This window comes from Canis lupus, chromosome 7 (assembly GCF_011100685.1).
Source record: "Canis lupus familiaris isolate Mischka breed German Shepherd chromosome 7, alternate assembly UU_Cfam_GSD_1.0, whole genome shotgun sequence".
Taxonomy (NCBI): domain Eukaryota; kingdom Metazoa; phylum Chordata; class Mammalia; order Carnivora; family Canidae; genus Canis; species Canis lupus.
In genome coordinates, this window is record NC_049228.1 from 6,784,343 (window position 1) to 6,807,379 (window position 23,037).

A 23,037-nucleotide genomic window follows, 5' to 3' on the forward strand; every position below is an offset into this window, starting at 1 on the left:
AAAAAAAAGTCCATTGCTTTTGACCTATCATCTTTAAAAAAAATCATAGGCTTAGGATCTGAGCTCCAGCTGGCAGTGGGAGGACATTAGCTGGGCAGTAGGCTCCCACGGCACTGAGGGACGGCGTGGGTACAAATGTGGAGCTGGCAGTTTCCAAGTGGGCTAGCCCTTTGTGGGCAGCATGGGGGGGGGTCCACTGAGTAGTCCTCTATCAAGGCTTAGTGACCATTGGGGCTATGAACCAAGATATGATGGGTCTCCCCTATGATGCCTTCTGGAATAAACAGGAGAGACTCCAGGGCTGGAAAAGCCACTCAAGTAATGACTTTCTGGGAGTTATCATTAGGCACAGGTTCTGAGAACCCTATCTTCATCAGCCTGCATCAGCATTTGTTGGAAGGTGGCCCAGGAAGGGAGGAGGGGAAAGACTGGCTCTTCCATATCTCTCTCTCTCTCTCTCTCTCTCTCTCTCTTTCTTCCACTATTAAAGGCTTGGGTGGGTGGAAACAGCTCCTGTGACTTTTCTTTGAGGCATGAAGATCCCAGCCACAGGTTGACACCATAGTTAATTCTAAAACTTTTTTTTTTTTTTTGATTTTCAAAGTAGGGGTTGGAAGGGGGGATTCATAAGTAGAAAGCAGAAAGTGCAAAGGAGAATCAACAGAGAAATGCAGAGAAAACGTAATTTGGCAAAAACCAAAAAATACTTCAAACCCTCAACTACACCTCCCGTAGCCTTTCTTGCTCAGTATTCTTTTTTTTTTTTTTTTTTTTAAGTTGGGTTGTTATCCTTGCAAGGGAGAATGCCAGCAGGTGTTGCTGGCAGCTGTTTAATGACAGTGTCAAGAACGTCTTTCAGGAAGGTAGGCTTGGAGGCAGGGGGCGGTGATGGAGAAAATGGGGTGGGGGGGAGGGGTGGCCCCACATGTGCAGAGAGGCAGCTCAGGAATGGAGCGCTGCTCTGAGAATTGCAATGTGATTTCGTACAAAATTCTTCCTGTAGGAAGTAAGTGCGGCGGGGAGGGACAAGAGACATAGTTCAACGTTTGGCAGACCTAAGAGTTTTGAGCTGGAATTATGGGCAGCTTGCTGTGTCTTTGGGCTGATATCTTCGCTCCTCCACTCAGCATCTCCCACTTTCTTCTTTATTGTTAGTGACTGTCATGAGGATTAAATAAAAGGACCTGGAGTCCCTTGGAGATGGGTCCCAGTAGACCCCAGGGGTGATTAGCCCTGCAATTATTCCACATCTGGAAAAGGTAATGGCTCCCAGACTGGCAGGGGCGTGCCGGAGACCAGCAAGAGGAGGATGTTTTCTGTTACCTAGCCGATCTCTGTTCCATGCTGTGTGAGGGGCTGGACTGGGAAGGCAGTGGGGCAGCAGCCACAGAACCTTAACAACTAACGCATTCCTCAGAAACACCCAAAGTCTGACATCCTTTCCTGCTCTGGGCTTACACCTTCATTCCCCTCAACTGACCTCACAGAGGCAAACCTGGAAATCTCACCCATCAAAAACCTTTCTTAGCAGCTGGAACTGCGGGAAGAGGTCCTGGGGGTATCCTGCCCTCCCTGAACTCTTGCGACCCTTCCTGTTGGGACAATGACCAACATTTTGTGCAAGTTCCTCACGTTGTTTTCTTTTCCCCCCTCCACCTGCAGGGCATTACCAGGCCACGTATTCTTGGCAAATAACCTGCAGGTGTCAGGTTCTCTCTCTAGGGCCTTGCTCATTCTATGTTTTTGTTTTTAACGGGGGTGGCATTTTAACCTACCATCACCAAGGTAAGCTAAGAAATTGATGGGGAGAAGGGGATAGGCTTTGGGACAGCAGATAAAGCATGTAATCCTTTGTATCTCCTATGGCCCATAACTCACAGTCTTCCAAAGAAGTTGTCTGAATGGCTACTTTGGGTTAGGATATAAGGAAGGGCATAAGGGAACTAAGGTATTGTGGGGGGTTGTGAACTTTGAACCACAGAACGAGGGTTTAGGTCAAGGCTACAAGATTTACTGACTGAATAATCTACCGGGAATTTTGTTTACTGCATCTTCAAAATGGAGGTAAGAATACCTGCCTCTAGAGCTACTATTAGAACAGACCGAGATGACAGATGGAAGAGCATGCTGCTTACTGTGATGCACCCAGTGAGATCTTCCTGACCCTGAGGTTCAGGGGAGTCACAGGTAAGATAGCAGAAAGATAAGGAAGCTCCATCTCTGAAGGTCCTCAGAAGATGGCTCATGCCCTCCTGCCTCAGGTGGGTTGAGTGTTGTGTGCGTGGAACGGGAGGAGGGGCTACGGTAGGCGATGCAAAGGGTCTAGTGCATGGTAGGCTTTCAATGAATGGGCATCCATTCTACAAAATCCTCTATTGTGAGAACACGAGGAGAAGAGCAAAGGGATAGTGGTGAGGACAATAATTGAGGATCTTGAGGATCCCTACCAGCCTTGGGATTGTTTTTTTTTTTTTTTTTTTTTTTTTGTCATAGGCTCTGCACCAAGCATGGAACCCAATGTGGGGCTTGAAATCATGACTCTGAGATCAAGACCTGAGCTGAAATCAAGAGTTAGATCTTAACCAACTGAACCATCCAGGCACCCCAGCCTCAGGGTCTTAAATGATTTCTTCTTTAGGATGATATATGTCTTCTGAAATGGTCAACTGCTGCCACTGCTTAATGCTTCCGCGCCACTCTCTGGGTCCCTGCCAAGTTGACTGGTAAATATGGATGACTGTGATTCACATGATCATGCCAGGGGAGGCGGTGGTGCCTGTGGTCTAGGTCAGCTGACTCACCGCAGAGACAGGGCAAGATGTCAGTCTCGTGGTTGACTCAGACACCTGGGCTGACCTACACACAGGGCCCCTAAGGAGATGCAGGGTAGAAAGGGAGGCCCCCTGGGAGGGTGCATTGACTATCCCTTCCCATCCCTTTGAGCCACTGGAGAGAGCCAACCTCAGGCTGAGGCAGGAGGAGGTGCATACTGGTGAGCGTTTCTCCAGTACTCAACTCTTGGCCAAGCACCGTGCGAAAAGAAGAACAGACCTGACCTCATCTAACGTTCAAAGCACCCTTCAAGGTAAATATCCTCGTTCTCATTTTGCAGATGAAGAAACCAAAGCTCAGTAAGGCTAACCGATTTCTCCAATATCATCTCCCTAGTGGATGGCAAAGATAGGAGTTGAAACACGGTGGTCTGATTTCAGAGTCCACGTTCTTCCCATTACACACACTGCCCCTGTCCAAACAGCTCACCAGTCAGGAGGTACCAGTACAATACCACACGTCCTACAGCACACACTAAATCAGCACAAGGAGGAGGTGGAGGCTGGCAGAGAGCAGATCTTTATCAAGGCACTTTGGGAGTAGGAGAAATATTTCCACCCTCCTCCCGGCTAAAGGGTTGGCTGTGTTTGTGAGATGAGAACCATTTGGCAGGGAGGGGAAGGAGGGTGTAATCTCAAGATCCAATCACCACCCACACCAAAATAAACCTGAAGATGAACCGGGGCCTCAAGGACTTTCTTCAATTGCTCCTGTGCACTCCTCCGTGAGTATACGTGGGGGAGAGGGAAAGGAGGAGGCGGGAAAGGGAAAGGAATATCTTTTTTCAAACCCAATGGCATTTATCAACTACACTCTCCTCCCCAAACTTAGGCTTCTTGATCACTCGCTCATTTCACGTTTCCCCCTTCCTGACCTTGTGCAGAGAGTTAGCATGGTTTTGAATGAGCACACACTCTGGGGTCAGCCCGCCGGGGCCTGGTCTCCAAGTGTACCACCTGCTGAGTTATCCCAATACATACATACTACGTGAACTAATGGGGAAATAATTTAACCTCCCTGAGACTTAGGTTTTCTCACCTGGAAAGATTCACAGTCAGCACTACCCCTGTGTTGCAGGGCTGCTAGGAGGAGGGAGGGAGGCGAAGTGCTTAGCACAGTGGTGGGCACATAATTGATATTCAATGAATGTCTGGTGCTCTGATGAGAATTCCTCAACCTCAAGACTTGCTGCCATTTTGGACAGGATACTCTTTGTTGTGTGCGCTGTTCTGCGCGTGCACGTGTAAGATATTAAGCAGCATCTCTGGTCTCTATCCACTAGATGCCAGCATCACCCCCTGCCCCACACATGGCGATCAAAAATGTCTCTTGGACACTGCCAAGTGTCCACAGAACGGCCCCAGCTGAGAAATACTGGCTTCTTGTAATTACCGGTGCTATTACCAACAAGTAACACATTTGAAGGCACAGAGTAGGCCCCGACGGTAACCATCACTTTTCTGAATGGGTGAGTCAGTGTATGAATGAACACACTACACAGTAACGGGTGTCGTTCTGAATCTTCAAACCTTCGGCAGGAGTACAGTCTACTAAGTTCCGTGCTCTAGAAGGTTGATGGAATCACAGGGAGGTATGGGAGGGCACCCCCCGCCCCCCCACCTCCTTGGTGTCTCCACTGCCAGCTGTCTTTTGGTGCAGACCTGGCACCTGCTGGGATTTGCAGGTGGAGCAGGACAGAAGGGAGGCTGTAAGTGAGGCTGAAGGAACGGTCGCCTCTGGGAAAGGCCAGTCCCAAAGGGATTTGTCTGCAGCAATGATGGCTTGAATATCTGTGTATCTGTGTATGAGATGTGGCTGCTGGAATCATACACACGTCCCCGAGAACCTCATCCCTTGCCATAGCCAGCCACAGACATCGGTGGGAAGCCCTAAGTCCCATCGTACTTGGAGGTACATCACACTCCTTCCAGCCTCTTTGAGTCACTTTGAGGAGATGCCTTCCCACTGGAGCAGAGAGATGATCTGGGTCCTAGGATTTCTTCCTTCCTTCCCCCTCTCCCTTTTTCCCTTTTTAAACATATACTGAGTGTCTGCTCCATTAGCTGGCATGGTAGACACAGAGATGACAAATGCAGTCCCTGTCCTAAAGTTGCCAAGGGACAGGGAAAGGAAAAAAGGCAATGACAATACACACAATAATAATAGGTAACATCTCCTGAGCTCTATTCTCTCATGGACACTGCTCTGCCTGCTCCAAGGTAGACGTACTTGACATGTGCCTCACAACAAGCCTGCAAGGCAGAAACCACAACCATTTGTAGCCTGCAGATGGGGAAGCAGGCGCAGAGAAGGGAAGTGATTCTTGAAAAGGCCCCATCAGGAGTGCGGCCCAGGATACCTTGGCTCTTGGACCTGGGCTCTTCTTAACTACCATGCTTTTCTGCTGACAGCCATGGGATGGGGGGATGACGAGGCCCAGAAAGGGGAGGCTTCCTGGAGGTGGTGATGCCACAGCATCTTGAAGATGAGAAGCTGTCAGCGGGGTGAGGAGAAGGGAGAGGTGGCCCCATTCTGGGAGAATAATGGCCATCAAGCTTCCATGGGGCAATTCCTCCCCTCCCTGTGGGGACTCCACTCCCTCAGCCTCAAGGCTGTGTTAGGGTCCAGCCAGGTGACAGGACTCTTATCTTCTGGCCTGGCCTGGTCCCGGGCATACCCTCTGGGAGCCACCTGGTTGGCCTCCTCTCCCAGCCTGTGCTGTCTGATTGGGCTTCGCAGTCAAGCTGAGGACCTACTCTCCCTGCCTCAGCCTACTGGCTCAGCTCTTTGCCCTGATCTGGGTTCTTGCAGCCTCGCCTTGTTCTGCTCCCACTGACACCAGATGTATGTGTGTGTGTGTGTGTGTGTGTGTGTGTGTGTACACATGTGGGGGGGGGCAGGGGGTGAGAATGGTGTGTGCATACCTGCCACAGGGGGTACATACCATGTGATGGGCAGGCGACCCCAACAGGTGACCCCAACATTTCATCATCTGTCATTTTAACCTGTTTTTTTTTAAAGCAACAATAAAAAAAATCATACTCATAACCCTGACATATGTAAAAATAGATGAGAACAAGATGCTTTGATTACAAAAGGGTGGAACTGGGGAACTGGAGTGGTCACTCTAGGGCACAAAGGCCCATGGTTTAAAAGCCATCAGACAAGGAGTCTTAACATTTTAGGATCATAGACAGCTTTGAGACCCCAATGGAAGCAACGGGCTGTCTACCTAAATATAATAGACAGGCAAATGTTTGCAGAACAGGTTTTGTTTTCAGTAGATCTTGGTCCCCCAGAATCCTGGAAGGGAGGTTCAAAATGCCCTGCATTCAATTCCTGCCATATCTTCCTATCAGGTCTCCCTGTCTCTGTGCATTGTAAAGGAGCGTTCTGAGATGGGGGTGGGCGGCTGCACTACCAGGGAATGGTGACCCCACACAGCCCGGCTTTCCTTCATTTGCTTGGAAAGAGCAGAAGCCCTGGGTTTGAGTACAGTTAACACTGCCTCCACACTAGCCCTAGGGACCTGGCTGTCAGAAATGATCTCTGCCTCAGTGTCCACACTACACTCATGCCAGTGAGCTCACATACCTCAGCAAGATTAGAACAGACAAAGGATGGGCATCCAGGTTCCGATGTGAACGTCATTGCTGGGTGAAGCTGGGCAAATCACTTGACCCCTCTGGGCCTGTTTCCTCATCCCTCAGATGAGCGGCCCATGGGCTTGTTAAACAGGAGGACTAGATGAGCTCAGCATGGGTGAATATACATGGATGTTCTTTATATTCCTCAAACCACCGAACAGGTTTAAGGGTGCTCTTATTATCTTGGCATGCAGAGACGATGAGTAGATTCATACCAAAAGAGTTACTCTCTGGACTGGGAACCAGAGAGGATAATGGAGATCACTTTTACTTAAAAGGGACAAATTCAGGCCCCAGATAATCAATGATTTGTGCGGTCATCCGTTGATGAGTCCCGGGAGGGTGAGGGGAACTCATAGTCTAAGGCACTTAGCTGGACAATCCTCGAAATGTCCAGTGGCCCTGAAGTCATCTGCTCCCTCATCCTATGGCTCCCATCCATCAGCTAAGGACAGATTCTGGGAGCAGCCTCTTGCTACGGCTTTCCCCATCCTCACCCTTATCTACTACGAGGTGCAAATCAACCTCCAAGTTCTCAGTGATGGGGAAACGAGAAGGTTCTTCATTGGGCCTGCCTGCTGTTAATGAGCTGATCTGGGGGGAGGAAAGAACAAGTGAAAATGAACAATCACTACCCAGAGTCACCAGAGTGTTCTGTGCAGCCCGTCCGACGTCTGTGTTTTATGCAGCGCTCAGCCTGCTGGTGCCTGGGGCCCGCAGGCAGGTTTATGAGATTAAAGCCCAGGCCCAATAAATAATTTAGCAGCTTACTGCAAAAAAACATACACGCAGTATAATAGCTACTATCTCCAGCAGTCTGATGTGTACATACATTTTAAATGCACATCACTTTCATCTACATGTTTCCATTTGATGTGGAGTCCAAAACCAAATAAGGAGGAGAGAAAGAACGTCACCTCCACCCTCTGTCTACGTCCTGCCCCTAAGATGGGGCTGATGAGAAGGAAAACTATTCGATGCACTAATAATTCAGGGCTTTGCTGGCTTTTCTTCTCCACATCCCACCCCCCTCTTATCTTCCCTCTATTCTTCGCTTTTGGTTGCTATTTGTGTGTGTAGGAAGAATCTGAAATCTCTACTAGACCAGATTATTCATTCAGAATTTGGTTTTCTTCTCCCAGGGGTGCCTTTTATGGAGCAAAGCTGGCTCCAGGTGCTGTCTCCTGCAGCGTCACAAGTGACTCGCTTGTGGGTGCAGCTCAAAAGCTGAAATAAATAAATATCAGCGCCATGGCTACTGGAGTCCCACCTGAAGTTTTAATGAGCCAGAAGTAGTGGTGACTGATTGATAAGAGCTGGTCTTGGGCATGAGGAAGGGGATGAGTATTGGAGGCGGAGGAGGGGGGCGGTGGGGGTGAGTGTCACGGGGAGAGAGGGTGGGAGAAGGCGGAGAAGCTCCCAGGGAGCGGCTCCAAGATCTAGAAGCATCAATGGGAGACGAGTGAGTGGTACATAGTAATCTGTGTAGCAACATGAACAGGCAGGAGAAGGAGGACACCGGAGGGGAAGCGTGTTCTTCTCATTGGAAAGTTTACTGCTTCTGATTGCAGTTAAGGGGCAAGTGGCCTCAGTGGTGGAGACAGGCATGAGGGAGAGTGGCAGGATGGCCCTCGAGCTTCTTGGAAATCTGGAAGGCATCCATTTCCACACCAGCCCCTTGACTCTCCTTCTGTGGGGAGCATCTAGCCCGGACCTATTGGCCGCTGGCCTTGTACAGACCACACCAAGCTTACCCCGGCCCCCCTACTTTTTGTACCTCCTTGGCCTTGGATGCATTTACTGCCAGTGGCTGTGGTTTATCTCCCGTTGTTTATGGCCTGGGACAGGCTGCCTACAAATAGCTCCCCAAAGAGTGGGAAATGCAGGCATCTGCCATTCTGTGAAGCTCTTTCCAGAAATGAAAAGGACAGTCATAAAATGTTGTACAGGGGGGTGGGGGGTGGGTAACATGCATCATAAAAAGCGTAATGGACTAATGCTAATACACAGACTGGCTGCAGCCCAGGGGTGTCTGCTGAGCTCAGACATAAATATTGGGGAGGCACCAAGGAGACAGATTTTTTATTTCTTTGATTTGATGGTAGGGGGAGGTTGGGCATATTTTTTCCTCTGTTTCTCTGACTGTGGCCATTCCACAGGGAACACCACCAGTCTGTCTGAGACTGTGGCTACTCAATGTTTTATGGCTTCCAGAGCAGTTAGACTCCTGGAAAGACGAGGTGCAGGGAGGATCTGTGGGTGTGTGACATTGCCTCATAGGGTGAGTCAATTTGGGGTTCTGTTGTATCATCCCAGATCTTGCAAGTGACAGGAGAACCGAATGGGGTGAGTACAATTATGTTGACTGTGTGCTTGAATGCGTATACAGGTAACTATGTGCTTGTCCAACATCAGGCTAATCTCCAATGTTACAGGACTAACATTTTCTGATTAACGTTCTCTACTTAGTGGGAACAAAAACAGCAGCAACCCCGACAGTAACCCAACAAGAATCTCTATCCCCTCTCAACTTCAGGTATGATGAGTAGAACACTTGTTTGTTAATTAATGAAAAATTCAGGTGCTTGTGGATTCAACCATCCACACACACTGTTTTCTAGAGTTTCATGTCGAAAAGTACCTCATCTCTCACTGATGTCGGCCATCGGCCAATTGCTATCTGCACATTTGTCTTTCCATATGCGTTTGCACAGAATGGTCAATGTATAGCGTTATGTGCGGGACAGAAGGCAGAAATGAGTACAAATCCTGTGTAAAAAGAGCCTCTATTCTAGGTGAGCTTAAGATGGTCTTGCCCCTTTCTCCACAGCCTTGACGTCCTCACCTGCCTATGACTAGTGCTAGGGCTGTGGGGCCATGCTCCAACACTAGGATGGATTGAGTCCACCCAACAACCTGGACTACTGGAGAGTAAGAGAAACAGTAGAAGCTAGGGTGCCTACAGTGGGGCAAAAAAGAAACCCCTATTGAGTCTTTTCAGTGTGAGGTGAGAAGACTGGGGACATCTGGAAGTCATGTTCCAGTACACCATCTGTTTTGAAGGAATTAATTTTCCATGAGTTGTCCCTGGGCATGGGTGGAAGAGGAAGTGGCATTCTTCTGAAGCCTTGGGTACCGAGAGCTTTGTCTTCTGTACCTGGGTCTCTGTGACAGGAGGAGTGGGGAATGTTCTTAGGCACAGAAGACCTGTGATAAGCAGTTTAGATACTTCTTGAACCTTCTGCTCATCTTTACGAAGTAGACATTACTATCATCACCTATCATCACTCCATTCTGAGTGGTCAGAAGATTAAGTAACTTAGCCAGGGTCATGGGTTTTATAAATAGGAAGGTTAGGACTTGAACTCAAACCATTGTCCTCTCACAATGACTTAAAAATATAAAAGGAAAAAAAATCAATAAATGATGATTTGGAGGAAAAGTTATTTTCAGTCTGAAGGTGAAAAGAGCAGGGACTCAAGCATCCCTATGTCAACTGGTACATATTATTATTCCAAGTGATAAGATGGTGTGTGTGGGGGGGTGGTCACCACATATGCTATCGTTAGCAGAGGTTTAGAGAAGCCTTGTGTGTGTGATGAATTCCCCAGACTGAGGGTGAGTGGGGTATTGCAGAGCTGGGGGCCTGGTAATAATCACAGACAGGGCTCCCTAGTAAATAAATATGCTACAATTTACCCAGAAAAGCGTCTCATCATGACAGACGGGTCATTCTTTCCCACCACGTGCGTGAAGCAGCAGGTTCTTTTAGGTGTGAGGTTAACCGCTGCTCTGTGGTCCAGGGAGCTCTCAGGGCCAGGGACCTTGAGATCAGTTGTGAGTGGGAGTCTTGCCCAATCATCTACCCAGAGATGAGGCCCAGCTGGGCCTCTCAATAGGGGTTTGGCTCAGCCCCTTTCAACTATGCTTAGAGCATAAAGAAACATTCCTCTTCCCTCAGTTGACTCATAGCCACCTTAAAGTCTGACAAAGAAGACACCACAATATCCAGTCTCTTAGCCTAAACCGGTTGGTATTAGGTTAGACTTAGGGAAGACCTTCCTGACTATGAACTTGACCATGAGCAACCACCATTGGCTCTGGCATATCCATTCCTACCGACTTCAAGGAGCTGGAGACACATCTCGGGGCTGCCCACACCAGTGGGCAGGAGAGAACCTTTCCTCCGGCTTCACCTTGGCTTGTTGGTATTTCAGTAAAGGCCCAATACAAATATAGAATGTATAATTTTCACATCATTCTTGGCAAATCCCAGGTGCGCCCCATTAGCAGAGTTCCAAGGATGCCATTCTCTATCAAGAAAAAGACACGCGGCATCGTAGTGCTTAGCTCAGGGCCCTATTAATAGCAATCCTAATTATATGGCTGCAAATTTAATTCATAGCAATGATTAGTGTCAGAATCAAAGGCATCAGGCATCAATATTGATGGAACTGCATAAGCCCCATAAACAGAGAACAAGCATTCGGGCCCATCCCCCTAGCGGAGGTCTGCTGTTAACTATTGCATTAATGTCTCTTCCAATTTTGCCAGATCAAAATGACTCCATTTTTCAGTGTCCTCCTACCACCCCCCTGGAACCTTTGCCCTGCCAGTTCTGAATGGGTATGACTGGCACACAAAAGATCCCAGACAGCATCTTTGAAGAAGAGCCCGGGGGCTCCAAGGGATGCACGGGTGATGGGCCGAGGCCCCTACGCTTTGCACAGCAGCTCTTGGCCTTGTCAGCAACACTCCTTTGTCTTCCCTTCAGAAAGCTCCCGGCAAACAATGCTGCCTGGAGAAAGGGGAGTCAGCTGGGGGCTGTGTGTGGCACAAAGGGCTGCCACCCCATCCATTGTGGCAGGGGCTGAGATGGGTGGGGAGGGGGAGGAGGCAGCCTGAGGGGGTGACACCAGGCAGCGTGTGCCGAGGTGACAGCTGCCATGTCCCGGGTTCCCAGGGCACTTTCGCTTGAAAGGGTGCAAAGCATCAGCCCTTCCACTCTTCTCTTGTGGGCAGGTGGTGGGTTACAGATGGACCCATGGGACTGAGGAGAAGGCCAACCGAGTGCTCAAAGCCAGGGCTTAACAAAACAGGTCTGGACTAAGGGACAATGTGACTCTTCAAGTTACCTCACTTTGTTGAGCGTCAGTTTACCCATATGGAAAACAGGCCGAATGTTGATCCTTATCTTACAAGGGTATTAAGAGGGCTCACCTGAAAAAACATCTAGCTCAGTGTTTAGCACATAGTAAGTGCTTAATTGATAATACAACGTCCCTGCCTCCAAAGTGGCCCAAAGTGGCCCATCGAGAGGAGAATGACAGGTAAGACCTGAGATTCCCAATTCAGTGTTCTGATAGATCAGAACCTCTTAGCCCCAAGCACGCATTCTGTGGTTAACAGGCCTCTTTGCTGGCCAGGCTCTGCTAAGATCCCCAAGGCATGTGCAGAGTGGTCGGGGATACTGGTCACCCCAGAGCAAGGCTGTACGGTCAGGTCCTTGACAGAAGGCCTGAAAAGTTCAACTGGACTTTCAGCCCCGGGACAATGATCCCTTGGTTCTGTTTAGGGAATGCTTGTACGCCAGGGAAAGGCAGACGTGAATCTGACGTTTGTGCAGAGGGAATTTCCTTCCATAGGATATAAAGAAAAGGGATAAAAACTTGGAATTGAAACACCTGGATTTGAGTCTTGCCTCTGATGCTAAAAGCCTGAGTGATTTTGAGCGGATCGTGTCACATTTCTAGGTATCAGCTGTCATAGCTATAAATGTTCACAATAAATATCTCACCTGCCCAAAGCCTGTAGGCTGGGCCAGTTTTCTGAGGTCCTTTCTAGTTAGAAAATCAGGGCCAGATTCTTGCACGAGGGAGTACACTTTCTCCCCGGGGCGGGGTGTGGGGGACGGGCCCAACTCCATGGTCCCTCCCCATCCTGGGCTGCGCTCTCACCCACTGTGAGCCGTGAAGGTGAGGCTCCCTGATTTGTTACTAAAGTCTGTTTGTGTCTTGCTCTTTCTGGGTTATGTGAGGACACCTAACCGGTGGCATCAGTTTTCGATTCAGAGAACCAGAACATGGTAGAGAAGTGGTGGCTGATTGGGACAACACAGAGGCACCAGCTCCTAAACTGCTGCCCCACCTTGGAGCCTAGAAACCTTTCTGGAGGCTGTGACCAGAGAGGGAAGGAATCCTAGGAAGCGCTCCAAAGGACAGAAACTCGGGTTGACCACCTTGCGTCTCCATGGAGTTCCCATTTCCCTGAACACATGACAGAAGGACATGTGGTAAGAGGCAAACAGAAGTTCAAGTAGCTGCGAGCTTTCAGCTCCATCGTCTTGAATAGAAGGGACCTAGGTATCTGCTGGGCCCATCTCCACCTGAGATGTTTGTAGCTCTGGTCCCAATTCCCACATCTTCCTTTGCTTGATCCTATGAGCCTGAGCAAGTCCTTAACCTCTCTGAATTTCTGTATCACCATCTGCAACAGGGCAGAGAAATATCCCAACCCTTCCCACTCACCCAAAAAGTTTATGGGATTAATGAGCTGATAGAAACCAAGAGGCCCTGGGCCCTGGAGGAAAAGCACGGTAGGAGCAGGGACAGGCAGCAGTAAGACGTGCATGAGTCACATTGGTAGGGACAGCAGCAACGGCTGCCATCTATTAAGCGCCTACTATGCATCAGGCTCTGTATGAGGTACCTTACGTCGGCGATGTCTGGCATGCAGAACAATCCTGCGAGGCAGCATTAGTGGACCCGTTGAGGAACCCAAGGGCCCCCGTCCCGCCCCAAGCTCCACAGCTGATCCGAGGCAGAGCGTGCAGCACTAGGACATTGTGGCCAGCTTGGAGCATGCACAGGATGGGGAATGGCTCTGTTCTAGTTAATTCTGCAAAGCTGCAAGAGCCACCGGCCACTTCCCCCAGCCCCGCCCTGGGGAGGGGTCAGTTCATATTGTTTGGTGGAACTCGGAAAGCTCTCTCTGGTGACTAATGTAGCTGGATGCCAATGTCCAGCAGGATTAGATTAGTTCGGCTCAGCTGGTCTAGTCTTCTAAAGTATTTTTTCCCATGACTCAGGGCTGGAGGGGGTGGGGGGGTGGGGGGAGGAAGGGGGCAGGATTCTCTTCCTCCATCTGACCTTGCAAACATGTCACTAAAAAAGGAGGCTGATCAGACCGCTCCACTCCCCCCACCCCCCAGGGAGCCAGAGAAGAAGTGGGATTTGGGGAAAGCCTCAAAGATGTTAGTAATAATAATGCAAAGCACTTTTGTGCCAAGCACTATAGTAAGTGATTTCCATACACGATTTCACTCAGCCCTTCCAGCAGCAACTATGCGAAGTGTTTATTACTACCCCACTCCACAGAAGGGAAAAAAATCGAGGCTCCCAGGTTAAGTAACATTAGTAGTGATATTTAAGAGCAAATATGCTCAAATGTGGCATCATGCGCTCAGAAATTATTTCATCATGCTCTGTTTTCTCTACTAGCACTTATTCTCTTCCAAACACACACTATATTTTTCCTGACTTTCTTTTTCTTTCTTTCTTTTATTCATTGTTTTGTTTGTTTGTTTGTTTTTGGTCTTTTGACAGTAAGATCTAATCTTCCTGAGGGCAGGTATTTTTGACAGCTTTGTTCATAGCCGTATACTCAGAAAATGGCACATGGTAGGTACTCAATCATTTTTAGTTCAATAATGAATCATCTCATTTAATCCTCAGCACAGGACAGCCCGGGTGGCTCAGCGTTTTAGCGCCGCCTTCGGCCCAAGGCGTGATCCTGGAGACCTGGGATCAAGTCCCACGTCCGGCTCCCTGCATGGAGCCTGCTTCTCCCTCTGCCTGTGTCTCTGCCTCTCTGTCTCTCTCTCTCCTCTCTGCGTCTCTCATGAATAAATAAATAAAATCTTAAAAAAAAAAAAAACTCTCAGACTCTCACGAGGCCAGGACTGTCATCGCTCACATTTTACAGACGAAGAAACGGATGTGGGGGTCAGGATTATATCCCGTAAGCTCATATACTCTTCCTTATGCAAATCAGTTTCTACCTGAAGGCAGAGGACCAGACTTTGGAAGGTGGCCTTTGAAAGTCCCTTCCAACCCTGACATACATGTCCACATCCTGTATCCACGGGCAGGCAAGGCTCAACGGCCTGCAAGGATGTGCTTTGTATTTTCCTAAAGATGAGAGCTCCGTAAATATTAGCATCTTGGTCCCTGAAAAATTCTACATGGCCTATGTGGGTCACCTGGATTCTGTGAGCTAGAAGCATTACCCCTCCTCCAGCCCGTCCCTGAAACACAGTTCCCTGTGTTTCACCTGTCCTGAGATAAAGCCTCGGGCCCCAGGGGTTCACTCTTGGATGGCAAAGCAGCCTGCTCAACACACAGCCTGATGCCTCCTACAGGGACTGTCCAAGACTGAAGCTTATATGGAGCTGCACAAAAGGCGCAAAAAATAAGTGAATCTTTAGTTTCTCCCCTTTCAGAATGGCTCTGGGAGATCAGGGCCTCCTCCCCAGTTGGTGGGGGGTGGGCGTGGGGAGGAGGCATGAACAGCTGGGGCCTGGATAGAAACCCACACCCCCTCTCTACACCTGTCGTGGTCAAGCAGAGGGATGTGGTGGCCAGGGGTGGGAGTGGGGGGGGGGGGGTTCCTGTAAAAATATGCCTCCTTCCGGGTGCCAACCAAGTGCTGCGGTTCCCAGCTTTCAGAAGACCAGTTCTTGGGACCCAAGAGGCCTATAAAACAACAAAACAAACAGCGCGTTTGGCGGCAGGAGCCTGGGCAGGGAGCCAAACTCATTACCGGGGATGTGATGGTGAGCTTGGAGCCACCACCCCAGCCCTGCTCTGCAGGCTCTGGGGAAGGGGGAGAGGGTGCTTGTTCCCCACGACCCCAGCCCCCAGCGCTGCTGAGATGCCCGAGGGGTTGGGGCTTCGGGTCAGCCGTCACAGGTGCCAGGAGAGCCACCAGGTCACCTAGAAATGGACCCTGGTTGTTTACTCAATCCAGGGTTCACACTGAGAAATGAGTGAATCATTTCCACTGAGAGGAATGAGTGGCTATTGTTTGGTGGCGTTGGCACAGACAGACAAGCATGTTTCTCAGCTTTTCATCCAATTTGGCCTTCTGTCCGCCAAGACAACTCCACCCCATGAGGAAGTCAAGTAACAGGTTAGGAACTTCTGTGCGTTGGGGGAGGAAAGTATAAATGCCAATGTCAATACTGCCAATGGGGGGGCGGGCACGTAATCTTAGGTAGGATACTTCATATCTCTGTGGCTCAGTGTTCCGGATCTGTAAAATGGGGCGGAGAAGCAGGGGGCAATCACCCTATCTACTAGAAGTAGTCTCCGCCGATGAAGAGGGCTGGGCCGTAGAAAAGTGTCTTGTAAGTAATCGGTGTTATCAAAAACCTGAGCAATAACCCTGGGGCTTAGGAGAGTTATTACTTGGGTGTTCTTGATGGATTTTTTCCAGCACCTAAGCTGCTACTGCAAAGAGCTCCAGTTTTCCCGGCTTTGCTTAGTAAACCGTTTGTGAAATTAGAAAAAGGAGAATGGGCTTGGGATGGCGGGGCTTCCTGTGGGCTGAGGACAGGAGACCTTGGGTTGGTTGGTATGTCCCTTAGGGAAAGACAGAATTTTCCTCAAGAATTTCACAGGCATTTCCGTGGCCATGCTGGTTAGCTAATGGGAAGGGACACGGTGCCAAAAGAGGCCAGGGCTCTCCCCAGAACTGGAAAAGGGCTACGTCTCTGCGGATTTCTAAAACTGCCCAAGAGTCCTATAAACAGAGGGCTGGCAGGGTGGGGGCAGGGTGGGGGCTACCTGGGTCCTTGCACCTGCTCCCTGCTGTCAGCAAGCTTGCATCTGATCCAAGGGAGGCAGATGGCTGGCCATGCTATTCTGGGGATCTCCAGGCAACAGGGTAAACACTGTCCCCTCCTTCCACCCTGGCCGCTGCATCTGAGAGTACCGCCCACCCTCTTCTAAACGTCCACAAACTCTTTTCCTGTTACCCACCAAGCTGTCCCGTTTTCTTGACTCCTCATCCCATCGTCACCCCTGATGTATCCACCACAGCGTAACTTCCTTCCCTTGCAAACCAGCCACGTCAACAGCAGTCACTCTTGGCGTCCGGTTCTCTTCCAATCAGTGCAAATAGGTGTCTGGCCTGAAGGCGGCACCCAATACATTGGAGAAAAATTTAACGAGCCCCTAATAATGGGTGAGAGATGTTGGATCTGGCTGTGGGGAAGGGGGATCTGACTATGAAAAAGGTGGTCCCTGTCCTTCAGAATCTGTGAACTTCAAGCGGACACGAGTAGCTGCTCCCACGTCGGATGCCATCAGAGCAAAATGACATGCGGTGAGGGGTCTGAGGAGGGTGCTACTCACAGTGCTTGGAGGATGGGGGAAGGGACACGTCACCAGCCCCTGAGCAGCAGGTGGGGTTTCCGGGGGGGCTAGAGAACTCGTTGGCTAGAGTCAACAACTCGTACTGCTGGGTGAGGCCCCAGGGCCGAGGGGTCTGGGGAGGCCCATGGGGACACAAAGCTGAGGCTGAAGCAGAAGCTTCAGCAGCCGTAAAGGGAGAGAAGGAACCAGAAAGACTCTGCCTTGAACCCGGAGACAATCCTCCATCCCGTGTCCTGGCAGCTTCAGCCCACCTCCCTCCCTCCCTCCTGTGCCCCAGGACCTGTGCTCGAATTGCCTCTTAGGCTCCTCCCGGGGTCCTCCCCTGGAGCTGGGAAGTCTTACTCAGTGAGTTTGTGGCATCCCTGCTCCATGACTATCCAGTCTCTGCTTCGATATTTCCACTGACTGGGAGCGCATTCCCTCGAGTCAGTTCTTTCCATGTTGGGATAGTTTGGCTACCAGAAACTTCCTCCGTATAGTAAGTGGAAAATGTGCTTTACTGTAAAGCCTGCTCCCTGGTTCTTTTCTGCCCTCTGGAGCCACAGCAAGTAAGTCTAGTTCAGCTTCCACAGCTTGATGGCTAAGCGTGCAAACTGTGAAACTAGATGATAAGGGTTCAAATCTTGGCTCTGCCATTGATTAGCTCTGTGGCCTCAGAGGAATGCCTTTGCCTTCTGTGGCCTCTATTCCTTCACCTGTAAGGTGGGGGTGATAACAGCACCTACCTCATGGAGTTATGTCAAGATTAAATGTATTACTAGATATCGAGCTCATGAGCATAGTAAGCGCTTGGTAAATTATATTACGTGAAGAAAGCTGTTTTGTTTCCTCCTATACTCTTCTTTCCCTGAGTTGTTATCCTTTCAAAAACATTCTTCACATAGCATAGCTCCACCATCTCACGACCTGGAAATTATTCTATCAGTGCAGTAAAGACTAATTCAGTTTAGGAAAGCGGTATCACACGGTTGGCTCCTGTTGACCCTGTGGTCAGCAAAATCCCAAGACCCTTTTTGCTTAGTCCTCCCAGGGCTGGTGAGAGGTGCTCACCTTGACTTTCCCCTCACCCATCCTCCAAACCCCTCTGTGCACTCTAGACCTTTCCAGGTGCATGCTTTGTGCCCCCTCCGTGTGGCACCCAAGGCCTAGAATGCCCTTCTCTTTTTCTCCCACTAGTCAATTCATTATAAGAGCACCCACCCTTTCCCAGGCACCTGCTAGGACCTCACCGATTTTACTTCTCCTAAGACAAGAGTGGTCAATTGTGGTCAGATCAGTTGAGTGAGTCATGGGGAAGCTTCTAGAACAGTGATGGCATACAAGAGTGCTCAGTGGGAGTTTCTCTGTCCCAAATCTTGGCACCCTTGCTCCTCAATAAAGCCTCCAAGGTTGATCACACCACAGGGCTGGTTTCTCTGCAATTGTTCCATTCCTGTGGTGAGCCGCGGCCTGTCTCCTGGCCACCTGTCATGCACTGACCCTGAGCCTATGCAGGTATTGCACACCTTGGCTTTCAGGTCTCATCCTCATTGTGCCTCTTCCTTCCACACACTCGTGGCTCAGAAGGCAGTGGCCTCGTCTGTGATGCTCCCCCAGAGTCTAGCAGAAACAGAGTCTGTCACAGCACAGAAGAGCACCTCATGGTCATGCCATGGTCTTCTGCTTCCTCTACACTTCCCTGCACAGGGACATCCTGTTCTGATGACTGCAGTGGATGGGGACTGGACAGTCTGACAGATGCCTGGTCAGGCAGGGAAGAAGTGAGCAGTTCTGACGCACCCTGCTTCCCTCTCCTCTCCAAACTCTTAGCTGTTTTTTTTTTTTTTTTCTTCTTCTTCTTCTTTATTTTCCTTCCTGTGTTGAAAGAGCTATGGGGCCTGGACCATGGTAGAGTTTCCTGGGGACATTCCAGAAATTCCTCATGGGCTGTTGCTCTGGAGAGGGTGGGGGCAAGCGGGTGGGTAAATGGGAGGCCAGTGGGAGCCAGGGTGGAAGTATCAGGTGCCTCAAAAGAGTGTGGGTGGAAAGGAAGGGCGGGCTGTGCAGAAGAAGGAGGGATACCATGAGCTCATAGAAACAGCTGAAGAAAGGCCAAGTGAAGACTGAGAAGGAGCGGCCACCTTGCAGGTTGGAACAAGTCATGGGCGGCCACACCCCTAGCCTTGCCCTTGAACCCTCTGACATGCCTCTTAGCGACTTGTCCACCAGGATTCCAACAAGGCCAAGAGAACTTGGCTCACTTGGGTGTGTGGCTTGGAAAGACGCCTCAAGCAGCCCCCTGTGTGTACTGCACAAGATGTCTAGAGCTATGAGAAGGTCAGCACCAGGGTTCCTTTGCATCTGGCTGGATCATTCTTCCTTTACTGAGGCCTCCTCCACCCTTTCGGCAACTGTTCATTCCTTAGTGCAGACCCAGGGCTGACGAGAATGGACGCACTAGTCCCTGGCTGAACTCCTTAGCAAGCCTAGACCTGAAGATTGTTCTCAGCCTCTATCCCCTGTGCTCCGTGACTGCCTCTTTAAATAAAAAAAGGGTGCCAAATTGAGAGTCAGGGCAAGAAACAACTTGTCCCAGTCTCTATGCCTGGACAAGTCACTGGTTTTCTCTGGGTCTCAGTTTCCCTGCCGAGCAATGAGCGTCTTGGGCCAGACGATCTCTAGGATTTCTTAGAGTGGTTCTAGTTTTCAAAAGCAGTTTTGGGACCTATCCCATCTGTGAACACTTGGTGAAAGAATGAGGCAGAAGGAGGTACATAAATATGAACAGAGCATGACCCCTGTCTTTACTAGAACTTTCAAGAGAATACAGGAGACAGTCACACAAATGATCCAGAATAGTGGGTGAAGGCGCCAGAAGAAAAGGGGAAGGTGCTGAGCACCAGCCTGGCGGTCGGTACAGCTGGGCCCTCGAAAGCCTCTGTGCATTATAGAAAAAGGTGGTCTCTGTGGGCAGATGACTACTAAGTTTATGGATGTTTCTACCCTAGAGTGCATGGCCTGACAGAGAGAGCTCAGGCTGGACTTCAAACCCGAAGGCTCCTTGGCCCAGCGCTCCTATGCAAGGCCCTATCTACCTGACTACACAGAGAGCTAACCCTGCAGGGAAGCAGCCAGCCTCAGGGGTCCACGCTCAACACCAGCCCAGTGGAACATGCCACTTTTAAATCTTGGTAGGATCTCTTAAGGCAACTCCTTCCACCACCACCTCCCTCCCCGTCCTGGGGAAGCACACGTAGGAACCACACCCATACTCTCTTCTGTGGGCCTCAAGGCCAAGCGAAGGTCCACAGTCCCAGGTAGAGTAGGGGCGCAGGACAGGAGCAAGTAGCAACCTCCTCGCAGAGCGAGAAAAGGCTTAAAGGGCCTCAGCATCATGAGAACCAGAAGCGGTCTGGACAGTTCAGCAGCCCCACACAAACCTAGACCAGTTTTTCTCACCTCCTCTGGCAGCGACTCAGAACAAGCAGAACATGCAAATGCTCCCTCAGGCTCCCTTCCTGTCACCCTCCTTCCACATTCCCTAAAGACACCTCTCCCCCAGTCCTAAATGGATTTGGGGGAAGGAGCTGCAGGGGTGATGTCAACATCAAGGGGCGAGATGCGGCAAGGTCTGGCATGTGCCTTAATCCACAGGTGGCAGGACTGGGGAAAGGTAGCAGAAGGGTAAGCCTGGGAAAAAGGGATTAGCTGGGACCGGAAAGAATGTGGCTGCTGTAATCCCACGTAATGAACCAGACGGCGCTCGTCTCTGCCCCCCGAGCACTAGACAAGCAGGTACAAGCGGCTGGCTTCAGCCCGGCGCGCCGAGGCCTTCCGTGCTGCCAGCCCCAGCCAGCCAGTGCCCTCCAGCTGGCAGAGGTGCCCGGGGCAGGCAAGATAAGATATCTACTTCCTCCTGGCAGCCCAGGCAGGTCCTGAGCGGGGAATGGAAGGGCGAGAAAGAGTCTGTGATTGCAGGAGGCGGAAAGGCAGAGGCGCGGTTTCTCACCCAGGCACCATATGCCGCCAGAGCAGCACGACCATTTGCCTGGATTCTTAGAACCGGGCCCCGTCACCTGCTGCCACCAGCTGCTTCGGATGCAACAAAGACTTCTGACCAGTACAATCAACTCTATGCACCGTGGCGAAGGATTTGCGACGAGGGTGACTCATAACACGGTTCGTCAAAGCATCGGTTCTACTTGATTTGGAGATAAAGGCTGATTCCTTTCTCCCCCACCCTCAGGGTAAGATACCTTCCTAATTCTGTGAAGTTTGGCCGATACTGAAACATGCTTGCATTCCTAGACACTCTCCGACTAATGACCGGAGGAAGCAGCTAGAAGATAAGCTACAACATTAACCCCTACCTCCTACTCGCCCATTCAACTCCCTTCAAGATAAGGAAGAGTTGCCTGTCTTAAATCTCCACCAACAGCTGAACAGCACTGGGGCGTCTGGGCTCATGGACTCTTACCTTTTTCAGCTTGCCGCTCTTGGTCCCCACAAAAACCACGCTGTAACCATTGTAAACGTAGGAGGCCACTGAGGTCATGCGGTCCCGGCTGGTGGTGTACAGGGTCAGGCCCTCCACTGGAGTGGAGCCTCCAAGCGGCTGGTTGATGTCCAGCCCGCAGAAGTTGTCATCGATGGGGACCGGCTGGAGGGAAAGGAGGGCATGAGGGTAAATCACCGCGGAAGTGTGGCCGAGTGTCTTCACCCTAGCCCATACCCAACCGCCAGCCCAAGGCTTCCAGGCCTTGGCACAGACATGGGGTTCGGGACCCTAACACATGACTCAAACAAAAATATCTCACGAGCTGACTCACAGATCCCACACCCAGCTCCTGTGAAACCAGCTAGAGGGGTCTGCAGCCTTCCTCACACTAACCCGCAGCCACGCATCCACTCTTCTGCCAAGAGATCTGAGCTAATTTGCAAAGCTGAGGGCTTGAACTCATCTTCTGATCATTTTAATGTCCCTTCGGACCATAGCATTCTGTAGATGCTTCTATTTAGATAGCGGAGATTCCGTCCGGAGGCAACACCACAGGATTTCTATCAGCTGGAGAGGGTTTCTGGTTCGTGTCTTGCGCTGCAATGTCTCCCTTTGGGCCTAAGGAATTGTAAACCACTCAATTATTCACCAGATCCTGTACTGGCAATAGATTGAAAAGGATCATCGTAATATGGGGCAGGCCCTCACACGTTGGAAAAGTTACTTACTCTGCATAAACCTCAGTTTCTTCATTTGTCATACTACCTGACCATTTTTCTGAGAAAATTATTGAGGAGCAAATGGAATAATCCATTCCTCAGAGTTTTGTTAAGATGTACAGCAATTGCCACTGCTGGTCTCCCACAATGTTCGTGGAAATATAAATAAAAGAGAGTGCTGGAGGTGATATCCTTCCCATTACCAGGCTTTTGAAGGGACTGGTGCTGTGCCTAGAGAAAGAGTATCTTTCAGAAGACGCTGGGGCGCCTCTGAAACAAGAATTACCCTGAGCAAATGGAAAAGTAGCTTACCCAAAAGTACGAAGACCTGAATTCTGGCCTCTGCTCTAGTACTAAGTGGCTGTGCAAACTTGGAAGAGTAATATCCTCTTTCGGGGCTGTTAAAAGGGATAGTAAATGGATTGTTTCTGAATTCTCACTCACTCAAAAGAAGAAAAAGGAAGAAGACTGTATGCTTCCTGAGGACAGGGGCTACTGAAAGGCTTAGCCTGCCTACACGATGCCTGACCTGGGGCTGGGCCATGGTGGCTCCTCTGATGAAGCTCCGCTTGACTCTACCGCCAAGAATCCTGTGGGCAGAGGCTACAGGCTCTGGGCAAGCAAGAACCCAGAGTCCCGTGGCAGCTGTTCCTTCTGGGGCTGACAAGGCATCTCAGAGGAGGAAGGAAATGACTATCGTGGGAATCATAGAAAGCGTTAGGGAGAAACATGCAGACCGTTCCCTTCAGCTTCCTCCTCTCACCCTTACCAGGGAAGAACGGGCTGGTGCATCACTCACTGACAGCCGATTTCCTTGGAATAATTGGCTTATGAGCTAGGGCATGTGATGGCTGAACCAGGGACTTCCCATCTGTTCCCTTCTCAGATCCAAAGGGAATAGACTCCTACCTTGTGATTCCTTGGTG

The 23,037-nt window shown here is 50.2% G+C and overlaps 1 protein-coding gene across 1 annotated transcript in view; it reads right to left on the minus strand.

The window, feature by feature from the left end:
• Positions 1–23,037, minus strand: part of PLXNA2 (plexin A2) — a 205,642-nt gene that overhangs the window by 151,450 nt on the left and 31,155 nt on the right. Inside the window, exon 3 of the mRNA XM_038542031.1 lies at positions 21,372–21,554. Coding sequence (XP_038397959.1) covers positions 21,372–21,554 — 183 coding nt within the window. The remainder of the gene's footprint in view (positions 1–21,371; positions 21,555–23,037) is intronic.